We start from the raw sequence: 13,200 nt of genomic DNA on the forward strand, positions 1-13,200 counted from the left end.
TTTAAAATGTAAAATGCCAAAACGTAGAATACAATCATTTTTTTTATACATCATGTCACGTGCTGTGCTGTAAGCATAGTTCCACTCAAAATAGGAGAAGTGTATGTCTGTCTAAAGAAGCAGCGTGTAGTTCACTGGCTGATAATAATTACAGAGTCAAAGAGATTGTGTTACAGTTGTGTTCTGCAATTCAAGTAAGAAAACATGGAGCTTTCTCTAAATGCAATATTCGATAATAATAATAATAGCAAGCTTTTACTGAACGTGTAATGTTTTACCTAAATTAGCTCTTCTAAGTCAGATAAAAATCTTACAGGCGGGAGAGATCATTATCTGGAATTTACAGTTAAGGAAATTGAATCTTTTAGAGGTTAACTTGTTTAATTTTCACAGTAAATGAGTGTCTGCCATTTGATTTGAGAACCTTTCATCTTAAAATTGTATTGCCCCTATCAAGTTTATGAACAAGTATTCAAATATGTCAGCAGGAAACTGAATTTAACTTTCAAGGTTTTTCTTCTTCAAAGTCAAGTTTACTTCCTCATTCATTAATCCCACACCAAGAGTGAAGATAACTACAACTTCTTAAGACAGCAGGACTTTTACTTCCTTGTCTTATGGATTTTATGTATTCATAGAATGAATTGAGTCTTCTAAATTGAAGCCAGAGGAATGAATCATATGTATGTTTTCTACAAAATACAGATCTGAATTCATACTAAGTTTATTTATATTGGATAATTTTTTCTCATTAAGAGGAGAATTGGGTATTTTATAATTTAAGTATTCACCTGTTATCAGCTTTCATTTTTACATGAAGGGATTATTGAGGCTTTTTTTTTTAAAAAAACATCTCCAGCTTCATTCTCATTACTCAGCATAATCATAGGATCCCTTTTCTTGGTATTAGGTGAGTTTGTTTTGCTAAGGAATGTAGGTAATTGCAATATAAAAAAACCACCAAAGAAAATTCGTAAGATAAACTTTATGCCCTTCCTCGACCTTATTTCTCTAAAGAAAGCTGTTGCCTTCCAAGTAGTTTCGGGGCTGTTATTGCTAAGCTTTTGCTGCTTTTCAGTAAAATTGATAATCAAGAATTAATAATCAAGATAATAAAAATTAGTTATCCTCAGAAAACTATTTATATAACTTGGTTGTAAAAGTTTATAATATCTTAACTGTAAAGTTTTTAATCTGTAATTTTGTGTGTTTTATATATGTTATGTACATCTGTTTTTCCAAAGAGATAGGAATCAATAGAATCACATGATAGAGTAAATTCATATTTTAGTGAAATAATTTAGATGAAACAATTATTTTTACATTTGGAATAATCTGTGAAATTGTATTTCTTTCAAATAGTTATTTTGAAATGCCTTATAAGAACAGATTAAAATAAAATAATAAAGCATTTACATTGTATATATCTAAAAGCAAATCCCCGGCATTTTTTAGAGGTATACAATTTGTGTTAAGAACCATTTTTAGCTAGCATTACTTTTCAAGATGTGTCTAGTATGTCTTGAAATTTTGGTAATGGTACTTCTTAATTGAGTTATTTGGCCAAATTTCAAGCAATAGATGTATACAAAGTGTTTTAATAGATACTTGGAGATAGAAAGAAATGCATAATTATCCTCTTAATACAGTTTTGTAGGGTAGATAAATCTGTAACTATAATATAAGGAAAAAGTAAAAGGAGTTTGTATGAATGTTTAGATGAAGGATAGGGTCACTTCTGGCTATAAGGGTGGGATTTCAGGTACAGGGAGAAGTATGTTAAGATGTTCTGGACAAGGTAGATACTGATTCAGGAGTTAGATGAAAGGAAAGCAGTTCCAGGGATGAGGAATGGCATGATGGAGGAAGGTAAAGATTTGTTAAGGGAATCGAGTAACTGAAATCAGGTGAAGTAGAGAGAGTACATGAGCAGAAGTATTAGGGATACAGTGTGCTAAACTCGAGTTTGGGCCATATCGTGGAGGGCCTCGAATGCTGATCTGAGGAACTATACTTAAAATATGAGCACAGGGGGCTTCCCTGGTGGCGCAGTGGTTGAGAATCTGCCTGCCAATGCAGGGGACACGGGTTCGAGCCCTGGTCTGGGAAGATCCCACATGCCACGGAGCAACTGGGCCCGTGAGCCACAATTACTGAGCCTGCGCGTCTGGAGCCTGTGCTCCGCAACAAGAGAGGCCGCGATGGTGAGAGGCCCGCGCACCGCGATGAAGAGTGGTCCCCACTTGCCGCAACTAGAGAAAGCCCTCGCACAGAAACGAAGACTCAACACAGTCATAAATAAATAAATAAAAGAACGTGAATTTCTTTAAAAAAAAAAAAAAAAAAATATGAGCACAGGGAGCAAGGAGCTATTGAAAATATTTGTACATGAGAATAGCATGATGCTTGCTATGCCTTAAAAATATTAATTTGACTGCAGTGTCTAATGTTAACCGATAGGGAGGAGACAAAAGGCAAGGGACTGTTGAAATTTTTTTAACATGAGAGTAACATGATGCAAATTGCCTTGAAAATATTAAACTGACTGCAGATTGACTTCTACAGTTGAGCAAGTAAGAGGTGATGGCTTAATTTATGGAAGTGAGAAAGAGGCAGATGCCAAGAGATTTTGAAGGTAGAATCACAGAACTTGTCCAATGATTGGGTTTATAAGGAGGAGGCAAGGGAAGGAATATTGAAAAACCATGCATTACTGTAAGAATGGTTGGAAAAAAAAAGTTAAAAAGAAAAGGGAGAAAGAGTGGAAAACGACAGTTAGGTTTAGACATGCAGAATTTTAGATGGTGTCAGGAATCTCAGGAGAAGAGTCAGACCAAATTATAGGAATTTGGAGTTCATTAACACAGATAAACTGCAGATATAGAAGATTATCTGGTCAAAAGGTATAGAAGATGGCTAAGGACAAAATTTTAGGGAATGCCTACATTTAAGAATAAAAGGAAGAAGGAATTAGAAGACAGAAGGTATACTAGCTATTCCTTGTAGACTGAAGAATGAAGGAAGGAAGGCATTCCAGGCACAGTAGTGAACTGAGCAAAACCTGGGAGATGGGAACTGGGCTTGGTGTAATGAAATAGGCCAGAGTGGAGGCTCCACATAGAGTGGAGGGGCAGGGGCAGATGTGTGCGCATAGGGTTTTGGAGTCAACTGATGAGGAAGCCTTCAGCTTCAAGTTTTATCTTAAACTCTTGTTTTACTAACAGGTTTAACAGGTTTAAACAGGACAAAAATCTCATGACTCCAGTCTTGTATACTAACATTTCTTTGTTATTTAGGGATCAGACTTGTTATAACCTAATTCCACTCTACAATTCAATGAAGAAGAAAGTTTTGTCTGACTCTGAGGTATTTAATATTTCATTTACTACATTGCTTATGTTCCATATATAAAAAGGAATTTACACACAGTAGTTTTCAGGTAAATGCTGATAGGAAAATTATTTTTGCCTAATGCTGTTGCTAACTTTTTTAAAAAAATGATTCAGAATTATCTTGTTATAGTTATAATTTTTTTTAAACGGTAGGTGGAGGGAGACTTTTTAGTGAGTCAATAAAGTGTTCCAGCATCATATATACTATGGGTTTTCCAAAATGTAAAGGAGATAATTGGTATTAAAAAACTATAGAATATAGTGAAACCTAGAATATTTTATGAATCTGATAAATTCTTGCTTCAAAGGAAGAAGAAAAAGAAGACACTGATGTGCCAGGAACTTCTACCCGGAAAAGGAAGGTAATAAGTTTTTTGTTTTAACAGAAGTGCTTTATATGAATTAAAATGTATTAAGCATTTTTTTTACTCTTACTATTTTTAAAGACAGATTAAATATTAACTTCCAAATCAGTTTCCATCACAAAAATGCATGGTTTTCAGAACTAGGTGAATGATGTTTTCTTTTATTTGAATTACTGAGTATTACCTAATTATCCAAGATTAAAAATAAAAATTTCTATTATATGTATTTTATTAATATTATTTGAACATTTTAATTTTAGGACCATCAGCCTAGAAGAAGATTACGTAACAGAGCACAGTCTTATGATATTCAAGCATGGAAAAAACAGTGTCAAGAATTGTTAAATCTCATATTTCAGTGTGAAGATTCTGAGCCTTTCCGCCAGCCAGTAGATCTTCTTGAATATCCAGTAAGTGTTTTTTTTTTTAATGTGTTTGCACATAGCTTTTTTTTTTTTTTTTTTAATTTATTTATTTTTGGCTGCGTTGGGTCTTCGTTGCTGCGCGCAGGCTTTCTCTAGTTGCAGCAGACAGGGACTACTCGTCGTTGCAGGGTGCAGGCTTCTCATTCTCTTGTGGAGCACCAGCTCTAGGCGTGTGGGCTCAGTAGTTGTGGCTCACGGGCTCTAGAGCGCAGGCTCAGTAGTTGTGGCGCACGGGCTTAGTTGCTCCTCAGCATGTGGGATCTTCCCGGACCAGGGCTCGAACCCCGTGTCCCCTGCACTGGCAGGCGGATTCTTAACCACTGTGCCACCAGGGAAGTATTTTTGAAAATACTTTCTTAACTTGTCAGTTTGATTTTGATTTATATATATAAATACATATATATCTCTTATACATGACAGTTTACTATTTATTTTTATGATTATAGCTTATCTCTTTTTTATTTCACACACATCTCATTCTCCATTTGGCCACATAGAGCATCTGAATTGAACAGTGTGGTACAAAAGAAGTAACCCTGGACCAAGATTCCAGAGGATTGGGTCATTGTCCCAGCTCTGCCTCTTACAGTTCTGCAGTTTCGAGCAACTTAATTTCGTTTTCATACCTGAGTATATAGTTACTCTTTTCTTTTCCACACTAATTCTGTGAATTTACTATGGAAATTATTTAGGAAACAAGAATAATTATACCTGTGTCTAACCTTCCTTACAGGGTTATAGAAGTGGAATGAGAATATTACTAGTTATTTATTGAACATTAAAATAGTTTTTACACTGAAGCACTATATATAAATGTAAGGTGGCACTATTATATATGTAGGTTATGCCAATTTATGATCTTTATGGAATTCATGGTAAAAAGTTTGAGTAAACATGTTGCAAGTATTTATTTTTGCGTGCAGTCTTAGCAATCTAAATTTCACTAGAAGTGATGTTTTTTTTTATTCCTTTTTCCAGTTACTAGAGATTGTATATCAGATAACATTCATGGTTTCAAATTAAAATTAAATGTTTTATAAGAGATCATGACCTGGATGTGGTATCACCAAAGTCTTTATTATCTGTTTTTTTATGTATGTGTTCTAATTTGCAATGATGAAAATAGAGAAATTTCATCAATAGATAAATATGATAAATGACTTGTCGTTTTAAAAATCAAGAAACATGTAATCTTAAATGTAGAAGATAAATGTATAATTCCAGCAATGTGATAAACTGGACTAATTCAAACCCTACCATCCAAAAAACCTCTTAGAAGAACTGAGCTAATGAATGCTAAAGTGCTCTGGTTTTCATTTCTCTTTGTTTTTGAAACCTGTGGATTCCCCTTTGTTTCTTGCAAGCCCAAGTATGTATTTTATATAATCTCTAAGCCCAGGAGTTTTCACTGGTAAATTCTACCAGATGTTTAAAGAACTAACACAAATTTACACTGTCTCTTCCTCAAGATAAAGAATGCTTCTACACTCATTCTATGAAGCCAGTGTTACCCTGATGTCAAAACCAGACAAAACAGTACAAAAGAAGAAAGTGCAAAAATTCTTAATATCAGCAAATAGAATTCAGCAATATATAAAAATGGTTTTGTACCCTGACCAAGTGGGTTTTTTCCCAGGGATATAAGGCTGGTTCAGTATTCAGAAATCAGTCAATATGTCAATAATTCATTACTAAAGAAGAAAAATCACATGATCATATCAGTGCAGAAAAGGCATTTCACAGAATTCAGTACTCGTTTCTTTTAAGAATGTACATGTTGGGTATGGTGTGGTAATTAATCATTGTGACCACAGGGGGAAACAAGAATGAGTCTTGGAAGAAAGAAATTTATTACACTTACAGATCCCAGAGAGAGGTTCACCAAATACCACTTAGGGCCACAGGGGAAAGCACAGGGTCTTAGTCACGTTGCAGAAGACAGGAGCAGGGGGGCTTCCCTCGTGGCACAGTGGTTAAGAATCAGCATGCCAAAGCAGGGGACACGGGTCTGATCCCTGGTCCAGGAAGATCCCACATGCCGTGGAGCAACTAGCCTGTGTGCCACAACTACTGAGCCTGCGCTCTAGAGCTCGCAAGCCACAACTACTGAAGCCCGCGCACCTAGAGCCCGTGCTTCGCAACAAGAGAAGCCACTGCAGTGAGAAGCCCGCACACCACCACAAAGAGTAGCCCCCACTCGCCACAACTAGAGAAAGCCCTCGCACAGCAACGAAGACCCAACACAGCCAAAAAAAACAGGAGCAAAGGAAAAGCTTAGGCCAGAGCCTTTACTGGGGTTTCCATGAGAAAGGCAAGGCAGGGCATAGTCAACAGCTTAAGATTGGCTACTTAGAATTACTCCAGTTGGTTTTGGGGCATAGGGGTGGTCTCTGGTTGTCTGATACTTGACCCTGGGATGATTCAGGGCAGAGGAAATACTGGCTTGGTGTGTGAGGGTTGCTTAAGGACATGGTTGGTTTGCATATGAAAGCTGTATTCCCAGCACAACCCTTTGCCATCTCTAAGAATTGCCTAGTGCTTGGGAGGGGGCAGTCTCTCCTTAGGTCTTTTTAGCCCCCAAAATGCCACAGTATCAAGAATACAAAAATAAGAAAATTAATATAGTTGGCCCTGTGTTGAATGGATGCCAAAAAAACAAATACATAATCTAAGAAAACAGAACACCATTAATAATAAAAACAGACTCTTAAGAAAACTAGGAATAAAGGGGATCTTCCGTAACTTGATAAAGAACATCTTTTTAACAACCTATAGCTAACATCATGCTTAATCATGAAAAACTGAATGCTTTCCCCCTAAGATTGGGAGTGAAGCAAAAATGTCCATTCTCACAGCTGCTATTTAACATAGTACTACAAATTCGAGCCAGTGCAACAGGACAAGAAAAGGAAATAAAGGGCATTGCAGATTGTTATGGAAGAAATAAAACTGTCCCTATTTGTAAAAGGCAGTGATACTGTTTGCTTTTATGGTCAAACATATTTGATCATAATTTAAACTTGATGGGGCAAAGTCAAGTTATTGTATTTCAAAAAATACAGTTACATACTCTGGGGCTATGGAAAAGGTGTAGTATTATTTACTTCTTTAAAGATACCATATTTGGATCATTTTATACTATTCTGTTGCTTTTTTTCTCCTTTCATTTGCCTGTTTTTATTGCTTCTAATCTATTGCTTTATTTTATACACAATTGATTAGGTGGAGACTTTGGGTGACTGCACTTTTCCTCCGTGGAATGAAGTGTAAAGGCTTTGTGACAGATATTTACATTCATAATTCTTGATTACTGCAAAGTTCCCAATTATAGTAATTGTAGTACTGAAGTTGAGGTTACTAGAACTCAGCCCTTCACATACATGGAATGTTAACATATTTTTATTGTTTTTATCTCTTAATTTTAAAGGTACAATTATGTTTCAGTGAATTAGAAGCCTTTAGAGTTCATGGGTAGTATAAAGTTTTGGGTTTTTTATATCAAACTTGTAGTTGTGGAACTGAGTTTTTTCGATATTCTTTTAATCTCCTTTTTTGAACACAACTCTACCCTTTACCTCTTTCTGAAGGAAAAAAAAAAAGCAGAATTTATAGGTTCTTGAATGAGAGAAATCCTGTGTTGATTGCAGTAAAAGGTAGGGGACATGAAAAAAATAAAAATGACTTGGGGAAAAAAGGGAGCCTTGATGAGGGAAACAAGGAGTGATTATTAATAGTTCTAGGACTTGCAGTCATCACAGAAATTGAATGTGAATCCCTGTTATGAGAAGTAATGCATTATTATTATTATATTATTATATTATATTATTAATATGACCTGTTTTCCCTCTCTTAGGACTACAGAGACATCATTGACACTCCAATGGATTTTGCTACCGTTAGAGAGACTTTAGAGGCTGGGAATTATGAGTCACCAATGGAGTTATGTAAAGATGTCAGACTTATTTTTAGTAATTCCAAAGCATATACACCAAGCAAAAGATCAAGGGTATATAATTGAATTGTTTTCTTTTCTGTTTAAATGAAATGAAATTAGTAGAAAAGTATGTTGAGTAACTAAATGCTGCTTGTATGTTGAGTAACTAAATGCTGCTTTTATTTAAAATTTAAAGCAAAATTGACAAACTTTCTATTAGGTTCTTAATGGTATTCTAGTGGAGAAAAGAATTCACATCTTTCTATTTTATTCCTTCTATGAAAAAACACTAATGTCACTAATGTGTAGGAATGGTTACTTTTCTTGAAGGTAGTGTAGTTGAATAGACATCACGTACACGTTGTCCTGATATGTGTTAGAGGTACGTGTGCTTAACTTTTCCAGCTGTTTTCTGAATTAGTGGAAAGGAGCATGTTTTTCCATATACTGCTCATATGAGTCATAAAAATGAGTAAAACTATAAATATCATTTACTTTTCTTTGTCCAACAAATACAAAAATAATTTAATTGTAACAATGTTTCTGTTTTAGTCTTTGTCAAAAGAGATTGAGAAAAAGCAGTGTTTTAAATTCTAAAAACTTTTTGCTAGAAAAATATTTAAATTATTATCTCAAAGGAACAGGCATTTCCTTTCGGGAATGTTTGAACAGTTTTGTTTCTTTCCATAGATTTACAGCATGAGTTTGCGCCTGTCCGCTTTCTTTGAAGAACACATTAGTTCAGTTTTATCGGATTATAAATCTGCCCTTCGTTTTCATAAAAGAAATACAATAACCAAAAGGAGGAGGAAAAGAAATAGAAGCAGCTCTGTTTCCAGTAGTGCTGCATCAAGGTATTTGATTTATTTTAAATATCATCAACTGATCTATAACTTTGTCATCTAAATGATAGAACTTGGTGTTTTTTAATACTTCCTTTACTATTCCCTATATTGCAGAATGATATATTTGACATGCAAGTTCCTATGATGTGGAGGATTTTTAATCTTTTAACTAAAGCTATACTAGTGTAAGTGCTTAAATTCAAACTGCTAAATCTGTACAGTAAAACAGCATTTTTAGGATAGTGATGGCATCATGCTTTCTGTCATATAACTATAGCATTTACAGCGATCCTTCACTAAATATTCACTTTTCAAAGGCTCACAACCATATGAAATCCACTACAAATCTCATATTTTAACATATTTCATAACAGTACAAATATTGAATCCAACAGTATTATAAAACTGTTTTATTCATCCACATAGAGCTATAAGAATGACTAATGATACTATTTTATTTACAGCCCTGAACGGAAAAAAAGGATCTTAAAACCCCAGTTAAAGTCAGATATTGCTACCTCTCCATTCTCTGCACCTACACGATCAATACCACCAAGGCACAGTGCTGCTCAGATAAATGGTAAAACGGAATCCAGTTCTGTAGTTCGAACCAGAAGCAATCGAGTAGCTGTAGATCCAGTTACCAGTGAGCAACCATCGACTTCTTCAGCAGCGAAGACTTTCATTTCGAAAGCTAACACATCTGCAGTGCCAGGGAAAACAAGTAAGAATCAGCTGCAGTTTCTAAATTGAAATATATATAATGACTTTTGTAATTTAAGCATTTACTTTGCCAAATGGAATATATTGGATTTAGTAAATTCCGGGAGACACTGTTGGTTTTGCTTTTCTTCATTGTTTTTGCATGTTTTAATTTTTTTTTGGTAAGGAAAAGTATATTGAGGTTTAAGAGTGTCAGCATAGGATAACGCTCAGAAATGGCGACTCTGACCCAGACTGCCTCAATGTAAATCGTAGAACCCAGACTTGCCAGCAGTTTGCTGGCACTTGCCTTCATAATCTTGCTGTGGCTGGACAGCTTCTGAAAGGTCTGAAACTATTATGTACGCCTTTTTCCTTTTTGAAAGTAGATTTCTTACGGAAGCTTTAAGCATCCCCCCAGGTTTTGTCCTGTTGGCTAATTCAAACAATTCACTTTGGAAGTAATCCCAACCTTCTTGCTTGTTGTAAGGTTAAATAATTTAACCTCTTAGCTTTTAATCTTTTGTATGTGTGTTTTAGTTCTAGAGAATTCCGTGAAACATTCCAAAACCTTGAGTACTCTTTCAAGTCCTGGTCAGTCCAATTTTAGTCATGCCACTAGGAATAATTCTACAAAAGAAAACATGGAAAAGGAAAAGCCAGCCAAACGTAAAATGAAATCATCTGTGCTCTCCAAGACATCCGCTCTCTCGAAGTCATCAGCTGTCATCGAGCAAGGTACCGTAGATCTTACAAATGATGGTTCTATTGGAGATAACATTTATATCCACTTTTTAGGTTGCTCATTTAAGTCACACATTCTGTATTAGTTGATAAATTTACTGAGACATCTTTTGATTTTCAGCTATGTGCCAAAAGCACACTGTATTGTTACTAAATTTTAAAAGCCAAGAAAAACTTGCCCTATGAAAAATAAAAGCATATTCTGCCCTATGAAAAATAAAAGCATATTCTAAAATCAGAGGCTTTTAATGATATAAATTTAGTAGTTTTTAACTTCAGTATTACAAAACCTGGAAAAGTATATCCAAGAAGTTTAAATAAAGTTGAATTTAGTTAACCCAGTATAGCACTCCTTTAGAAAAAGTTTTGAGTTGTTTTTATATCACAAAATTCAACACACTGACCTTTAAATAATAATTCATTAGGATTGTCTATAGCCAGGTATCTATTCTAGCATACAACTTTCGACCGCTTACAGTTACGCTTCCAAAGTTCTTTTGTCTTCAGATTTTCATTGTAAAAGTTTTCTGTTTGAAAGATGAAGAAAGTAACTGATGAAATACACCCTACGACATGTTAAAATAATTATGGCTTCTTGACAGCAGACAGCTCAAGAATAAGCATTTTTCGTCATGACTTCCAGAGTGTGTCTAGACCATTTCCTTTTCCGTATTCCCCCCAGAAACCTCTCACAATTTAATTTTTCTACTGAAACGACCTCATTTTGATTAATGATATTGGGATCTTCCCACCTGAATAAGTTTAAAATCATCATCCAAATCTACTTATTTCTTTCTGCCTCCTTAACATCGCAGATCCATTTCCTCCTCTCCATTCTCACTTCGGTGGACTGTCGTACTCTCCTAACTGGTCTCCCTGCCTCAGTTCTCAGCTCTACCTTATTCAGTCCATCTTCCACATTTCAGTCAAAGTGACCTTTCTGATCACGTGCACACAGACGCACACACAGAGAGAATTAAGATCCTTCCCTGCCTTCGAATCATACATGGAATCAGAGTTTAATGTTTTTGTCTGTTATACAAGACTCTTCATCGCTTGGCTGTTGTCTAACATGCAGCTGTCCTTACTTTTCTGTCTCCCTTTTATGTCCCAGCCATCCTAAACCACTTGGAAGTCCATAAATATTGTTGCCCTTTCTTCCTTCTTTGGAATTTCTTTTTTCCTACTAGTTTAATAGTTTCCTGTTCATTGCCTTTTGCGGCCCTTATAATGTTGATAGAACTATTCTTTTTTTTTTTTTTTTTTTTTGCAGTTTTTTCCCTTTAGTCTTTTTTTTTTAAATTTTTATTTATTTACTTATTTATTTATGGCTGTGTTGGGTCTTCGTTTCTGTGCGAGGGCTTTCTCTAATTGCGGCAAGTGGGGACCACTCTTCATCGCGGTGCGTGGGCCTCTCACTATCACGGCCTCTCTTGTTGCGGAGCACAGGCTCCAGACGCGCAGGCTCAGTAATTGTGGCTCACGGGCCTAGTTGCTCCGCGGCATGTGGGATCTTCCCAGACCAGGACTCGAACCTGTGTCCCCTGCATTGGCAGGCAGATTCTCAACCGCTGCGCCACCAGGGAAGCCCACTATTCTTTTTTTATGTTGTCTACCTCCAGTAGGATCTGAACTCTTGTGCTTGCCCATGCTCATTTTTTAACTGCCTGAACTTAGTATATAGTGGACAATCAGTGTTTGAATAAATAAGCAAATAATTTTGTATGTGAGTGTTTTACATTTTCATATTTGCTTCCTATCTGAACTGAATTCAAAGTTTTGAATGGTATATTGGCCTTGCTTCTGTTAGTCCTGAATCCTAGAGAAATCAAATGAATATAGAGAATTGGTTCTAGCATTATGATAAGGGAGGTCCAATAGCCAATTTGATTCATAGTTTTTGAGTATTACAAATACATAGGAATACCAGTACAGTATAGAAATATAATAAGCTACTATCTAACTCATTAATGATGACTTATCACATAAATATTGGCACTTGAATTAACTGTTAGAAACAAGAGCAGTGCTGTGCAATTGAAATACAATACAAGCCACATATGTTCTAGTAGCTACATGTAGTAACAGCAAACAGGTGAAATTATCAGTTTTAATACTGTATTTTATTTACTCGTTTATATCCAAAATATTATTTCAGTGTGTCATCAGTGTTTCAAAATGTACACTGCTTCATATTCAAATTTAAACTTAATTAAAAATTCAGTTCCTCAATTGCTTAGTTACATTTCAAGTGCTCAGTGGCCATGTGGTTAGTAGTGACCTCATTGGATAGTACAGGTCCAGATGAGTGATTTTTAAAACTTCTTTTTAACTCTTGAATTCCTTTTTAAAAGAACTGCATTAGTTCTGAACCTTTTTAGGTTACATATTGCTTTGTAAAGTTGGCCAACCCTGTAGTTTTATTCCCTAAAAAAATTCACATAGGCATATCCACACAAAATTTGGACAATTTCAAGGAGCTGCTGGAGTCCTTGAAGCCAGTCTGTAGAACTTTTGTATGGTATATGAACTGGATGTTTATTTGCCAGTAGTCTTAATGTAAAACAAATTAAAAGATATACAGAATCTTACAGAATCCTCAGGCAAGTTAAGGGTAATTGTTTGTTAGAAAATACTTTTACTACTTTATGCACACACACGTTTCTCCCCTGCACCCCTCCCCTCGTCATTATTCAAAACCACTAATCTGAAGAAAGTCATTTGTACTGTGGGGTCAGAAAATGAGGGCTTTGCCTTCTTCCTCTGCTGTTGGCTCAGAGACTCCTTCTCTGA

At 35.5% G+C, this 13,200-nt stretch overlaps 1 protein-coding gene across 5 annotated transcripts in view; it reads left to right on the plus strand.

Moving 5' to 3' along the window:
- Window positions 1–13,200, plus strand: part of PHIP (PHIP subunit of CUL4-Ring ligase complex) — a 125,773-nt gene that overhangs the window by 105,621 nt on the left and 6,952 nt on the right. For all 5 annotated transcript variants that reach the window (XM_082474070.1, XM_082474069.1, XM_082474067.1 and 2 more), the window contains 7 exons: window positions 3,297–3,366; window positions 3,701–3,754; window positions 4,018–4,167; window positions 8,036–8,188; window positions 8,807–8,970; window positions 9,426–9,685; window positions 10,204–10,401. In XM_082474070.1, the coding sequence (XP_082330196.1) occupies window positions 3,297–3,366; window positions 3,701–3,754; window positions 4,018–4,167; window positions 8,036–8,188; window positions 8,807–8,970; window positions 9,426–9,685; window positions 10,204–10,401 (1,049 nt within the window). The remainder of the gene's footprint in view (window positions 1–3,296; window positions 3,367–3,700; window positions 3,755–4,017; window positions 4,168–8,035; window positions 8,189–8,806; window positions 8,971–9,425; window positions 9,686–10,203; window positions 10,402–13,200) is intronic.

Source organism: Balaenoptera physalus (genome assembly GCF_965194825.1).
Source record: "Balaenoptera physalus genome assembly, chromosome: 9".
NCBI classification, from domain to species: Eukaryota; Metazoa; Chordata; class Mammalia; order Artiodactyla; family Balaenopteridae; genus Balaenoptera; species Balaenoptera physalus.